Source organism: Eschrichtius robustus, chromosome 7, assembly GCF_028021215.1.
Source record: "Eschrichtius robustus isolate mEscRob2 chromosome 7, mEscRob2.pri, whole genome shotgun sequence".
Lineage (NCBI taxonomy): Eukaryota > Metazoa > Chordata > Mammalia > Artiodactyla > Eschrichtiidae > Eschrichtius > Eschrichtius robustus.
This window is the reverse complement of record NC_090830.1, coordinates 3,502,213-3,518,280: the sequence shown is the minus strand read 5'-3', so window position 1 is coordinate 3,518,280 and position 16,068 is coordinate 3,502,213. Positions and strand designations below refer to the sequence as shown.

The following is a 16,068-nucleotide window of genomic DNA, read 5'->3' as shown; positions in this document are numbered from 1 at the left end:
AATACTCAAACATTGGTCCTTTATTATTACCAATAGATTTCTAGTGATACACTTTACAAGGGATCACAATCTTCCATCCAGATTAGTTTAAAAAATAAACTGTATTACCTAAAACAGTACCAGTGACTTAAATAACTTTTTATTTTTAAATAACTCCTCTATTCATGACTGCAAACTTTTTTTTTTAGATACCACTTTTATCTAGTATTTAAAAATGTGTACTAGTTTTGTTTAGAAGTGTGAGTTTAATTAGTTAACTTTAGAAATATATAAATCCAATCATTATAATTATGCTAGCTTAAATTTGGAAAAAACCAGATTTAAAACTTACATTTTATCACATAAATATTTCAAAACAGTGGCTGCCTTTGAGGCAAAATTGTAAGAAGCAGATAAGTGTTCTCAAGCAAATATGTAAATAGTAAATAAATAGCTCAGTTATAGGGTAGAGCCAGGCATTTAAGAGCAGAAAGGGTATCTATGCAATGGAAGATTCTTGAAAGACTAAGAATAGAGTTTTCTAATATATTTCATAAAAACTTGCGAGCCCACACATTAATATACAACTGCAATGAAATACCAGTGGGACAAATTCTCAATTTACAGCGTCAGGTTTATAAAATGCCCTATAAACATGTGAACTTACCCATGGAAAGAACCAAAGTGTCTTACCTCCGTGGCCAGGCTCTGGCTTGCACCATTGTCAAGGAGAAACTTGACAACTTCCAGGTGGTTCTCCTGGGCCGCCATATACAATGGTGTGAAACCATTCTGCAAAATAAGAATTAAAAGGTTTGTGGCTTTTTAAAGCAAATCTGCCTTTCCACTGTACTGATGATATTATATATTCCAGGAAATCTCACACATAATAATTTTAATAATACTTTAATATATTCATATTTATTAGAAAACCTAAGCACCATAATTTAAGCAGAATGTATAATTCACAATTATACTTCCTAATTCATAGTTTGAGTGTGGTTCATTGCTACTTGTCTAAGTATAATTCATACCAATATATCCACTTTAGATAAATATGTACATTCATTTAACCATCAACTACTTACTGAGTGTTTACCATGAGTAAAGGATTTTACTAGACGCCATCAGAATATGCAGAAAAATACATTTGGTCATTGTCCCAATGAGTCATTTTTTATCCCAAGCAATAATTATTTATCTTAAATAAAATATGTAATACTTTTACATAAAATTAAACACCTGAAATAGCTCCTACTTTGGAAAGAATTTATATTAATTTCATACAGCTTCAAACTTACCACAGATGGGGTGACTTAGAGCAAAGGAAAGAACACCAATTTGAAAAGGGTATATCTTCAATTTTAAAGTAGAATTCTATTAGTAGTCTACTTTTTATCAGTTTCCTTCCTTGCATTTTTTGCAAAGACGTGTTCAGAATACATACACACACATTCATATATTATATATTCTATTGTGCATCTTTGTCTGAAATGTGCCCAACTGCCAAGGAACTCGGAAGCAAATGAATATATACATCTTAAGCTTCTTAGTAAAAATATGTTGCATATATGTGTTTGTTCTCTAAAACAATGTATTTCACATCTATGAAATACTGTAATATTTTTAAAAACTTATTGTAAGATATATACACCAAAACAGGTATTTTTCAAACTATAATAAATTCTCTTTGAATAAGATTTTCAGAATTCAGTTCTATTTAACTGAATGATCTGGAAATTTTGTTGTTTACATTATGCAATCTCAAAGAATAAATGTAAATACATTCTAAATTAAATGTTACCAAATATTACTCAAAACTTTGTGATTCAAAAGGTTTAGGTTAATTATTATAAGTATTAATTACTATATGATGAATAACATAATTCAGCCTCTGGTAACCTTACTTTTTTGGCTTATACCTCAGAATTAGGATGTTAAAAATATTCTTGATAAAAGTATTATCACATAACAAATCTACCATAGCATATATACTTTATTCATCAGAGAGTTCCTCTATTCTACTTATTCTATTTTACACATAAATGTAATAAACTAGGTTATTTGGTTGCCAAGCTCAAGATTAGAGACACCAAATTAGAGGCAGTAGAATATGACACAGTAGTCAAGCTTCTTCCTTTTAAATTATCTACCTAGTAACATCACTAAGTTCACTGTTGCTTTGTTCTGTTATGCAAGATTTTATCAATTTTAAACACGAAACATGGAAAAACTGCAACCCAATGTGTGTGTGTGTGTGTGTGTGTGTGTGTGTGTGTGTGTCTGCGTGGGTTTCATCTCTGTCACTCTTCCCAGAGCTATGAAGGAACCTGAAAGCTGTTTAGGATTACCCTTTATCATACTGCTATTTTCTCATTTTCTTACTTGACCAAAATGAAAGATTGTTTAATCCTTGGCTGATTTAAACATCTCTTAACCGAAAGAAAGGAAAAATATTAAAAAGAAAAGAAAGGTGAAAACCAGCGTGGATTTTTATCACTCTATGAACTGAGTATATATCTTTCCACATCACCCAAAATTTCCAGATGGAAGATTCAGATTTTAGGAGTAAAGTTCTTAAGGAAAAATTCCAAAATGGGTGTTATTCTCTCGGACATAAATATCAAGTAGATAATATATGTCAGTGGATTCTCAACTTCAGGGCAGAGGTCTACTGTAGTTCAAGTTACCTAAGAAACACTGGTTCACCTACAAATGCCTGGTTTCTAGCCCAGTGTACCTGCACTGTTCTGGAGGAAACCTGCCAGAACCAAACATTTCATGACCCCTGAAGGAAACCCAAAACTAGGCACTGAGGTTTAGGAGCTGCTGTTCTTACAGACCTGGAGCTTCCAAAGAGTGGTTCTTAAGAAGTACAACTTTTAGATCACTCCGTGTGCCCTTTTCACAATGGCAGAGAGTAAAATGTGTACAACTGGAATTTCTCAGAAATAATACATAGACACGGGTCACAGCAAGATGGGGCTCTGTAGTGAATAGTTTCCACAATAGCTTTTCCGCTTGTTTTTTGAGTGCTTGCCATTGTACCGCTATTATCTGAAAGCTGGTCATTTTCTGACTGGTCACATTCTTTCATACTGTTTCATTTTTATGTATTTTTATGGATATATAATTCACACACCAAAAAACTCACTCTTTCAAAGTGTAAAATTTAGTGGTTTTTTTAAGTCTGTTCACAGAGTTGGGCAACCATCCCCACCATCTAATTCCAGAACATTCCATCACCTCAAAAAGGAACCCTGGACCATTAGTATTCATTCCTCATTTGCCCCTCCTCATGTCCTCTGGCAACCACTCATCTGCCTTCCATCTCGATGGATTTGTCTGTAGTAAAAATTTCATGTAAATGGAATCATCCAGTATATGGCATGGAATGGTCTCATTCTACTTCTGCTGACCATATTGACAAAATGTTTTTGGTGAGGCCTCCATAATGGAAATTTCAATTTTATACTGGGTATTTGAGTGTGTGTGTTTGTGTGTTTATTTTGGTCCCTTCCTTTGGCAGTATTGTTTCTATCTTCTTTAGAGGAACTACATCTTCACGGATGTGTAGGTAGGACTTGTCTTGGTTGGACTTTGAAGTAAACTGGCCTGCCCTTCTTCAACCACAGGGTGGACACACGTGCGGCACGGCTCTGCTTGCTCTTCCACGTCTATTCTACGTCCTTCTCAATTCTCTTTTCTACCAAATCTCCCCTCCCCACCCTCGAATGGCCTGTAGGGACTGTATCAAAGGGCAACCTTACCCTTTAGCTTCTGATTAGGTTCTCTCACTCTGACTACCTAGTTTCCAAAGCTTTCTGAAAGCTTCTTTAGCCTTCTATGGGTTCCTCATATAATTCCAAATTGCTGAAGTTATTTGGATTAAAGCAATAGAAACTAACACTAATTAATAAAAATTTCATTTATTGGGAAAGGATCAACAAGGCGTGAGAACACATACACACTAGTTATGGTTCTAGGAAGATAATTATAAGCATCTTTTTGAAAGAGTGAAGAAAAATATTACCATTACTCTCTAGTGCAAAGAGGGTTAAGGCACAAGTAATCCGGTGTGGACGACCTAGAGCTGTAATGATTTTTCATGAAATAGTACCTGGATTGGGAAGATGGTAAGATTTCAGAGAGAATGTTATTTTTCTCCTAAGAGAAAAAAGTACATCACTGGTTTTATATTAATTTCCTAACTTAGGAAATTTCCAAAACAAAGAGCTGACCAAAAAGGAACATATGGGTGGCCCAATTTACATTTCCTTTTCTGTAGCAACAATACACTGAATTCTCAAAAGGCTCAAGACTGAGTATGCTTTTTGACGTCTGATTTTATCCAATATCTTCAGTATCTTCTGCTCTGATTATGGTGTTATTATAAGTATTGTGGTGTTATCATAAGTATGCAAAGTTGCAGACTTATAGTTTTATAGACAGTACTGAGGCATGCTACCTAATACCCACTAAAATAAAACAAAATAAAATAAAAATGAAATGAAACAATATATATAAAATAAAATAAGGGCTTAAGTTTCATCCATGAAATTTTATCCATCCTAGTTTCCTCCAACCAAGCCTTTGTATATCATAAAGTGCTGTTATGAATTAAAATGTTAAGGGCATGGTGATATATTTGTACTGATTTACATATGGTACTAATTTTTGTGAAGGTTGTTTACATCAGAGATGTGCTATTAGTTTAAAGGTCAGAAAGGCTCTATCTGGACCACACCCATTGTCTGACTTCATCAGGACCTGACCTCCCCCCCACCCCACAGGAAACATTAAAAAACCCAGAAAGACAAAGGAAGCATTGGTTTAATTAAAGGGTCTTGTCTTTGTTAAAACCACTGTGAAAACCTGTCAGTTTAGAATACTTTGATAGTTAAAATATTATATGAAATAGACTTTGCTTCTTTATAAACATAGTTGGTACCTTATATTATGGAATAAAGACAGAGAAGGAGAAAAGCGTGAGGGATGTCATTTGACATGGCAGTTTGAGATTTTTCAAGAGCAAACACTGTTAATCATTGTTGTATTTCGTATAAAGTATTCAGGAACTTAGTAGAGTTAAGAAGTTAGGAATCATAGTAGAGTTCTTTAAAATCACAATTTAGTTATCTAACCCAATTTCTTTCTTAGGGTAGGCCTAAATGATTCCTGGAATGTTAAGTAATATAAGAAAGAGTTAACTAACTTATTAAGACCTAAGATCAAGGCAATGACAAGAATTATTACAAGAATATCCACAAATTCCTAGTTTATAGAGCCTCAGTTCATCAGAACTTGATATTGTCCCATGCCACTTTTATTTTCAAGGAGAATTTTTATGTTTAAGGAAGGTGAGGGTCTCTCTTTATGCTGTTTCTTGTTGGCTGTTAAATATTGTCTATAGGATAAAATTTCACTTAGATAGGGATACACTTTCTTGAATAATAATATTCCTGGGATGTTTTATGTTCTGCCACCAAATGGAATTTCATTGCATTTCATGGCATTATTGCTTGCTGTTCTTTAAAGTTCCTTTTGAAAAGTTGCTACCAGGAATTATCTTTGAAACTCCTTTCTGCTGCATGGTGATCTCATTACTTATTCTGTCCACAGAACGATGCGGTTCAGAAGGCTTCTGGGGGCAGGTGTCCAGAGGAGAGGGGGGCAGGTTTTCTGTCAAGTGGGTGGCTGGGTATTCCAGGCACAGCTGCAAGGAACAGGGAATTTCAAAGCCCACGTTCTCCTTCCACACTTCATCATCAGGAGAGGATGTGTATACATTGAAATCAAATATGGTTAGGATTTTATTTCGACTACAGCTTCTTCCAGACATTGCAGAGAAGGTTTAAAACCATGCCTCCTCTGAACATTAGTCATGAAAATGTATATTGTTTAAAAGAAGGGAAGGTTAATTTTTCCCTCCCTTGGGGGGAAAATAGGAAAATGAAAATGGACTAAAGAGTTTTCCCACTATCTCAGAGCTTAACACTAGCTATTTTCTAAGTAAAAAATTACAGGGGCATTTAAAAATAATTGGTTGAAAACCATAATGCTCCTCTTGTGGTCAGCTGGTCTGTATTTCTCTTCAAGTACCATACTTCTCAATATTCAACTTTATATCACTCCTTTCTGGAAAAGCTTTATTACTGTAAGTGAGCTATCAAAGGGAATCAGCACAGGTGGCATAGACCATGTAACAAATGTCCAACCACAGGGAACTAGAGGTTAGACCAATTATACAAGAAATCATGTGGTTGGAAGTACAGTGCCGTTTCTTTTCCACGACACTGTTATTCAATGGCATCAGAGCTTTCATCGCTACAGTGGGAGTAACAAGGGAAAGAATCACTACAATTCTGTGGACCCATAAAATATAAGAGGCTCCTGTTATCCAAAGATAATCAGTACTGGAAAAGACTGAGGAAATCAAGTGCATTTAAAGTGGAGCTCAAAAGGCCGCAGTAAATAATGAAAAAAGTTAGATTGAGATTTCATCTTGAAAGAGAAAACCAGACATTGTAGAAAATGACTTTATACGATTTAACAAAAGGTAGGTTACAACTGCATTCATGTACAGGTTCTCAGAGTGAATGAAGACTAAACCAACTATGATTTTGGGGGAGAAAATGTATGATGTTCTTCCAACAAAATTACATGACGGCTTGACATCCTTCACTTTTTATTTTCAGAGCATAAGCAAAAAGATAGTCCTTTTGCAAAAACTACTTGGGAACCAAAGGCCTCACCTAATTTTTTTTCTTCATTTAATCTTTTGATTTTCAAATCATTCGAGTTTGAAACACCTGTCAGGAAATCATCCAAATTCTTCACACAATCTGGGCAACTACTGCCAGAAAGTCACAACCCCACAGCAGTCCTCCAGCATCACTTTCCCTGACTTCATGAAATCCTACATCTTTTGCAAAACTTGCAGCTTTGTTCTACAGTCAATTGGTTCAAAATCCAATACCCTGGGGTAGATACTGACGAACCAGGATAGATGTCAGCCTTCAGCTGGAAGGAATGTTTGAGTAGGGGCCAGTTTTAGCAATGGTCAGGTCCTTAGAGATGATCACACTAAGTGAAGTAAGTCAGAAAGAGAGAGAAAAACACCATATGATGTCATTTATATGAGGAATCTAAAATACGACACAAATGAACCTATCTACGAAACAGACTCACAGACATAGAGAACAGACTTGTAGTTGCCGGGGAGGTGGGGTGGGGGAGGGACGGGCTGGGAGTTTGGGATTAGCAGATGCAAACTAGTATCTACAGGATGGATAGACAACAAGGTCCAGCTGTAGAGCACAAGGAACTATATTCAATACCCTGTGATAAACCATAATGGAAAAGAATGTATATATATATATATATATGTATAACTGAATCACTTTGCTGCACAGCAGAAATTAACACAACACTGTAAATCAACTATACTTCAAAAAATTTTTTAAAAATGGTCAGGTCCTAAGTGGATATTTGTACGTTATGATGATGTTTGCTCTTCTACACAGGCTCACATCTGTGGGGACATGAATAGTAATGAATAATTTGGATAATAAGGACCTATATTTTTAGAACAATAAAGTGAACTTAATTTTTTTAGACTCAAAGTCTGCCAAATGATAATCTATTGGTATTTTCCTTAGAACTTCATGGAAGATTCTGAGAGCCTGTAGGAGGATCTTCTGAATGAATTATCAGTGTATATTCATTACTAACAATGTGGAAATTTTAAACTTTGGGGATTTTAAAGTTTCTTCTGCTTGTTTTTTTCTTTTTAATCTGTTTCAGGGAACAACGATGATGCCTGAGTTAGTAAACAGGAATTAACTTGTGTCTTCCCGTTTTTAACTAGATAAAGCACCGATATATTCTGAACTTCTAAGGGCATTTCCTCTTTTATAGGCCTCCTCATTTTCTTTGTCTGTGAGTAAATACTGAGACTGGATCTGAGCTAACATCATACAACAGAATAAGTCTCTGCATTACAGAGGTCCTCTAATCATCTGTGTCTATGATTACTAGCCATACACACCAGTTTTACAGACGGATGACTTTTAAAAACCTTTACATCTCACACAAAGAGTACTGCAAATGAGGATATATATGAAACTGAATAATCCAGAATAATATGGCTATTCATGGGATATAGCTCTTAAGTATTATATTCTTAGAAGATACATAAACCAAGCAAGCACCTGACCCAGAATATTGTTTGTGAATCATTATAACAACATTTCTTGGCAGTAGAGCTGTAGGCTTACCTGGGATTGGGCATTGACATTGGCTCCATTTGTAACCAAGACCTTTACCACCTCTGCTTGCCCCGCCAAAGATGCTATATGTAACGCTGTGTTTCCTTTCTGTACAACAAAAGGCAAGATACATGAGCTCACCCATCTTTCTCTCTACTTTCAACATTTTACAAAATATCAAATCCCTCTATAAGTTCCCCAAAGAGAACAAGGCTGACAGGTATCTCATGAGAAGCGTGCCCCAATTCTTATCGAGGGCTGAATTCTCACTGAATTGGGCAATTGATATAAAAAGCACGAAATGTGTGATACTGACCTTTGTAGCTGCATCCACGTTGGCTTCTCTCTGTAGCAGCTCAGAAACAACTTCTACATGGCCTTCTTTGGAAGCAAGATGGAGAGCATTCAACCCATTCTGATTAAGTGAAGGGAAAGCTTTAGTCAGCACGTTGAAAACAGAAGAGTAAACAGTCAACCAAGAACTCTGAAGAGTTCCCACCAACAACCACTTGTATGTGTTTAGTGTAGGAACTTGAATTAGGAATAAAAGTACTCGTGGCAATTAGATAGGTTGTTCTGATGTCATTACGTACTAAATTTTAGGAATTAGTTATTAAAGGATACATATCTACATTTCTGAATGCTTCTCTAACAAAGCAGAGAATAACTTGATAATTCAAGCTGGTGACATTTAATAGAAAACACTGGCAAAAACGAGAAAGTCTTGGTAATATCTAATGAAAGATTTAAGGAGTTTAAAGTCTGGATTTTTAAAATTTTATCTAAAGACTTAAATAACCATTGTAAAGCAATTATACTCCAATAAAGATGTTAAAAAATAAAAAAAATAAAATAAAAACTTAAATAACAACAACAATCACCACAACTAACCTGATTGCAAATGTTGATGTCGACTCCATTTTTTATGTAGTCAAGGGCCTTTTCTAAGTGTCCGGCTCGAGCTGCTCTTAAGTAACTTGCATTGGCATCCGACTGAATAAAAAAGAAAAAACGTGTTGATGAAAAAAGGAAACTAATATGCATGTTGCTAACTACCCAGAATTATTGTCCAAACTAAAAAGAAAGTAAAACTGAGATTTTTTTCAATTGAACTATTTTATTTCTAACGTGAAAACACTAATAAAAGGTCTTCATAAAGTCACCAGGAAAAGAACAAATTCTTCCAAAGTTAGTTTCAAGTGTATAAAGTTACCCCTTCTGTGATGTCATAACTGATTCTGAACCGAAAGAGAAAATTTCCCATGATGTGTAGGTATGTTAAATCAACATACAATTTCATGAAAGTTAAGAAAAATCCTGTAACTTTCTGGTAGTTACATTATTATAAACCTCACTGTTCTCTTTAATCAGAAATTTAATTTTACAGATGCTGAACTATAAGGCTACACCTGAAACTCATATAATTAAAAAAAAAAGAAATTTAACATCTACTCCATTCTTTTGTATCTCTCCAATTTTTCAATTAATAGCTTCACAGATACATTTAGTGTCAGCCAACTTTTCAATTAATAGCTTCACGAATACATTTAATGTCACACTAGTTTAACAGGAATTTGTGGGTAATGATGTTCTCTTGAATTTTCCTGCAGGACATAGCCATGTGTTGGAACATAGACTGTATCTGAAAAGCATTCATTTATACATGTCTACACAGTTTGTGAAGCATACTTTCCACATATTTTCAAGCTAGCTAAATCCACAGCCTGCAGAAAACTTTATCAGAAGCATTAGCAGGTTCAAACAAAGAAATACATACACATTTTTAAAACAACAAAAGCCAAGTCTGTAGTTCATTCACTGAAAGCATCCAACTCTGAACTACTGCTAAACTCTAATACCTACAATTACGCAGCTGAAATCATCTACTAATGAAATTTTTAATAGAAAGAAGGTGATGAGAAGAAAGACGGCAAAGTTGAGTCTGCACAATTTGTAAAGGAATCTTGTTCCATGTAAAACAATACAGGAGCAGATTTTCTTGAAAGGGCTGCCCAAAACATCACTGGTTATAAATGCAATCATGCAGGGTATGGCTTAAAAGGGGAAAGTGTCTTCTTTCAGCCATTTGCCAACTACGTCCTTCAAACTCCCATTTACTTACCACCTCATCTGTAAAGGCTTCCCAGACCGCCAGGCAGGGCTTAATTGCTCAGTGCTCCCAAGGCACTGATTTCATTGAGCCCTCTTGGTATTTATCACCCAGTATCATAGACTCTGGTATACCTGTCCTTCTTCCTCCCTAAACTGTAAGCCCTTTAAGAACAAGCAGAGGCAGATTTAAGGGGTAGGCAACTGGAAAGCCACCAAGATGCCAATCTTTGAGGAATACTAATTCAACCCTGGAAATGTACCTGAGATGAAGGAAATCCCATCCCTCAGAAGGATCTTTGGTTCTGGTGCGGGTCAATTCAGCTGAGTTGACTTGCTCAAGACCTCAAAGAAAAAGGGCACTGTCTGCAGGGTCTCCACCCTTCCCATGTACAGCAGTATGACTCTCTCTGAAGGAGTACTGCTTCTTCTAAATTAGGGCCTCTTAATCTCAGCACTATTGGCATTTTGATCTAGAGAATTCTCTGATATGGGGACAGTCCTGCTCAGTGTCTATGTTCACCAGTATTCCCAGCATCTACCAACCAGGTAGAATCTCCTATTTGTGACAACCAAAAATGTCTTCATGTCTCCAAGTTTCCCGGGGTGAAGGGTAAAACCTCCCCTGTTGAGAACCATTGCTCTAAATAAATGGTAAACCAATTTGCTGAAAGATTGTAGGTTTCAAAAGTCTTAAATCTTTGGCTTGCCTGCATTGCCATATGCCTTGACCTAGCACAAGGCAGTGACTATATGTATAACATCCATCTTTCTCTTTCCTCTACAGCTGGAAGCATCCCTGGCACACAGCAGGTGCCTATAAATGTTTTGTGAATGAACGAATCAACAAATAAGTAAATTATGTGGAAATAACTGATTATTTCCTGGAACAATACAGGAGGCTTTATTAACAACAACAACAGCGGTTACTTAAGTTACTATGATACAAAGCTGAACAGCAGAGAGCATAAACTGAGCCATGAGTTGGGTATCTGGAAACACATGTAGGTGCTGCTAAAGTAAAATTGGGATTTGAGTCAAGCATGCAGATCATTTAATCAGGGCAGAGAGTTAAGTAAGAGGAAGACAACAGACTTGGTTCAAATCAGACAAAGAACAAACCAAAGTTTCCAGAAATGTAAAGAAAAATAAAATTCAGTCTTTAAACAGCTTTGGTACTTGGAGAAGGTTAGTTTTTGTTTGGTTTGTAAGTTCAGTTAGAAATAAATTAGCTATGCAAAGATGGGTCATTGTACCATAAAATACCATCTTCTTTGTGCCAGCTCAGTGACTTATCAGGGAATTTGCCCAGAAGGGCTCTGATGCTGCTCTGGAAACAAATGACATTAGTCTGCCTGGAAATTTCAACGGCCAAAGATAATAACTGCGAGTTAAGTAAGCACCCCAAACCCTGACTTTGAGTACACAAAAACAGCAGCCAAAGAAGTTCAAAAAGAGGTGTCAGAATTCAAGGAAAGCCCCTGAATTGATTCCAGATCTGAAAAGGTTTGGTGTTGCTATATACTGTCATTTCTCTCCCACATTTTCTCAGAATTTTCCTACCAGAAATTCTAAAGCAAAACAAAATACAGACGATATAAGCCAAATCTTCCAATTCAGTGGTTGCCTACCTATTTGGAGCTCAGATTCTTTTGAGACTAACAAAAGTTAACGAATACATTCCTTTCCTTCAACAATTGCACATATATGCATACACATACCAAATCTGCATACACACAACAAATCTGCACACAAACATCAAACCTGCATACACACATCAAACATGCATATGCAAACACAATTTCCACGCTGTTTCATACGGCTCAGGATTGCTAAGCCTGCTCACAGATTTAGGTTTAAGAACACCTGCTCTAATGATAAAGAATTCTCTGGTGGATACCCTCCCTATATCTATTTCAGCCAATAACCCTGGTATCAAATAATTCTCTGAGGTAGCTAATTTATCACCTGAGAACTTTAGGAAGAAGAAAAAGGACAAAGATTTATTTTCTTCATTTCTCCTGGCCCTCTGTTACGTGCACACATGTCCAATACACCAATACATAATAATCAGCCACTGCTTGTACTTCAACGAAAAAGTCTAGGGAGAGTAAGAGGAAAATACAAAGAAAAAGCAGGAGGAGGGAAATGAAGACTGCCTTGAAGAAACATGACAACTTAGGAAATGCAATTATTACAGCCCGCAGACAAAGAACCAAGATCTTCCTTCTGGTCTCAACCACCTGCAAGCCACACAGCCATGTCTTCCTTCCACAAATATTTGTTGAACGTCAATTTTGAACTAGTCATGCCAACATCTGGCTGTATGGTGGGGAACAAAACAGATGTGGTACCAATGAACACTCACTGGCCTTCATCTCACCCTTACACTTTCCCAAACTGTGCTGCTTCATTGGCAGGATAAATAATGGCGTCTTCATTTTTTTCTTTTTTCAGATTCTGCCTATAGTACCTATATACTGTTGTTTATTTCCTTAATGTTAAAAATATATGCAATATTTTGTAGTAGGCTTAATACCAAAGTGTTGCATCTCTTAGCTATCATTCTGTCAAGTAACTAGGGGTTACTCTTAACACAGGCTACAGCCTGTTTTTAATCTGGAACATTCTATCCAAACAATGTCTCTTTAAAGCCAATTGTAGACAAATTACTATGGAAGGAAATTAGGTCCCATGAGAGGCTGAGCGCTGTCACATGGAAAGCCATACTGAGGAGGCCATTGCCTACGGAGTTAGTTGGTACAAAATGAATATGAGTAAGTTGGTCATCATTTCTTTTCCCCCCCGAGATGATGAAAATCTGAAGGAAGAACTTGGAAAATGAAAGTGTCTTTCGCCACTTTGATGTCTTGTCTACTTAGTAATTTTACTAGACAGGAAAGAAATATGAACCTTGTGTGTTTTTCAAGGAAAGTTTTTCAAGGATAGAATCAAACATCATTATAAATTAACCTACTAACTCAGAATTTTCACCTGTACTGAATATTGGTATTATTCAGCAAAAAGCAGTGATTGGAAAAAAATAAGCATTTCTTGAGTGCCAACCTCAGGAATGACTAATACTTCATACCTCTGACTATGTGCTACATACTATTACAAGCACTTAGATTAACTTAATTATATTATTGGCACTTGATTATATCATTAGTCACTTAATATAATATGTAATAACTGTATAAGTACTTATATTAACTTAGTCCTTATAATATTTCCATGAAGTAGTATAGTGGGGTCGAATCATGCTGCCCCTCCCCCCAAATTCATGTCTACTTGGAACTACAGAACATGACCTTGTTTGGAAATAGGACCTTTACAGATATAATTATTTAAGATGAGGTCATACTGGATTAGAATGGGCCCTAAATCCAATGACTGATGTCCTAATAACAAGAGAAGATATACAAATATAGAATCATTATGTTGTACACCTGAAACTAATATAGTGCTATATATCAATTATATCTCAATTAAAAAAAAAGAGGAGGAGACATAGACACATAAGAGAAACCATGTTAAGATGGAGGAAGAGACTGGAATATTGTTGCCACAAGACAAGGACCGCCAGGAGCCACCAGAAACTGGAAAAGACAAGGAAGAATTATCCCCTAGAGCCTTTGGAGGGAGTGTGGCACTGAGGACACCTTGATTCTGGACCTCTGGCCTCCAGAACTGTGAAAGATTGATTATCTATTTATTTATTTAAAGATTTTTTTGATGTGGACCATTTTTAAAGTCTTTATTGAAGTTGTTACAATATTGCAACAATATTGCTTCTGTTTAATGTTTTGGTTTTTTGGCTGCAAGGCATGTGGGATCTTAGCTCCCCGACCAGGGATCGAACCTGAACCCACTGCATTGGAAGGCGAAGTCTTAACCACTGGACCACCAGGGAAGTCCCTTATTTATTTATTTGCTGTGTCCGGTGCAGCTTGCGGGATCTTAGTTCCCTAACCAGGAATTGAACCTGGGCCACAGCAGAGGAAGCGCCGAGTCCTAACCACTGGACTGCCAGGGAATTCTGAGGATACATTTCATTGTTTTAAGCCACTTAGTTTGTGATGGCTTGTTATGGAAGCCCTAAGAAACGAATGCAAGTAAGCACTACTAGCTCCATTTTATAGATGAGGAAACCGAGCTATAGAATGAATGACTTTTGCAGAGACACACAGCTTGTGAGTGGCAGGGAGTACATTCAGAGAGTCTGACTCCAGAGTCTAGGCTGTTAATCGCTACTTTAAGAAAGGGCTTAATAAATATTTGGTCAATAGTCTATGCCCAGTAACTCTTGGTTAATTAGTTCATTCATCTTCCATCAATCAATCCGTCCGTCTGTTCATTCATCCATCGAATTAACTATCTAGGCAATACTTCAGGTACATCCCCGCTGCAGCACAATCCCTTTGTTGAGTTCAAGGCTCAAGATCAGGGTAAGAGTAGCTCGCCAGAAGAAATGCAGACTGGCGACTCAGTGAGTACATCACAGAGCTTTGCTCCACTGCCTCTAAACAACAGGGAGCAGTCTCTGAGGCCTATTAATACCTGATCTACCAATTCTCCAGTCCTTTTCCTATATCTCGTCTTCCCAACTATCTGGGAACCATGTGAAGGGAAGAAGACCCTTCCTGTAAGCTTCAGGTTCTTTTTTTCTCCTGGTGTCCTGTTCCCTGCCTACCAATATACTCAGGTGTTTCTTAAACCTAAAGCAAACAAACAAACAAACTACACACATACAATCAAAAAGCCCCTTTCCTTCCAGTCTTCTACCTAGCACCTTTTGCAAGGCATGTCTATTTCTCAGTGTGGTAGACTGGTTAATTGGTCCGTATCCCAACAACTCCACTTACTAGCACTGCTACCTGTGGCAAGTATCTTAACATATGTGTGCTTCAGTTTTCTCAGCTGTCAAATGGTGATAAACTAATCTACTATTAGAATGAAATTAGTTCATGTAGGGTAATTAACAGGGTGAGTGCATAGCAAGCACTCAATAAATGATTATTATTTTATTTTAAAGTCATTCTGTGAATATCAAATGTTTTGAAGGATTGGTTTAGGTTAGTCTCACTGCTTCTATATCCTTAATACTATTGATAACTCACCTTTGAGTCCCTAGCAATATGGCGTCTCACACTAATCAATAAAGTCTCTGTATGCAATCACCAATGACCTTCCAATCATCAAATCCCATTACTTAATCATAATTCTCTCCTCTGAATGTTGAATCATTGGACAGTACTAATCACCTTCTCCTTCTTCAACATCTTCCCTTTAGCTTCTCTCAACTCTTTGTTCACACCTTTGTGTTCTTCACTGCCTCAACCCATCACTGAAAAATGGGCCTTTTCCATTTTCAGATCTCACATTTCTTTCCTTCCTGTGCTCCTTCCCAAAGTGATTTTATCACTATCACGGCTTCCACAATTCTTTTTACGCCTAACACTCTATATCTACATTGTGCCCATCTGTATCTATCCTAAAACATTTCCATTTCCATGTCTCACAATTTCCTCACCTCAATAGCAACAACAAACATTTACTGAGAACACATTTCTGTCTCTGCAACTAAGTACTCCTGGCAGAGATGTGAGTAATAAACTCCCTTGATCTCCTTATTTCGATTTAAGGGTCCCAAGATTATCCTAACCCCTCAGGCATGCAACTTTGGTATCAATCTTTTCTATTTTAATTG

At 36.6% G+C, this 16,068-nt stretch overlaps 1 protein-coding gene across 3 annotated transcripts in view; it reads right to left on the bottom strand.

The window, feature by feature from the left end:
• The window catches only part of ANK3 (ankyrin 3), a 686,366-nt gene that overhangs the window by 225,496 nt on the left and 444,802 nt on the right, over positions 1-16,068 (bottom strand). For all 3 annotated transcript variants that reach the window (XM_068547493.1, XM_068547494.1, XM_068547492.1), the window contains 4 exons: positions 9,141-9,242; positions 8,566-8,664; positions 8,259-8,357; positions 673-771 (listed from right to left, as the gene is read on the bottom strand). In XM_068547493.1, coding sequence (XP_068403594.1) covers positions 673-771; positions 8,259-8,357; positions 8,566-8,664; positions 9,141-9,242 — 399 coding nt within the window. The remainder of the gene's footprint in view (positions 1-672; positions 772-8,258; positions 8,358-8,565; positions 8,665-9,140; positions 9,243-16,068) is intronic.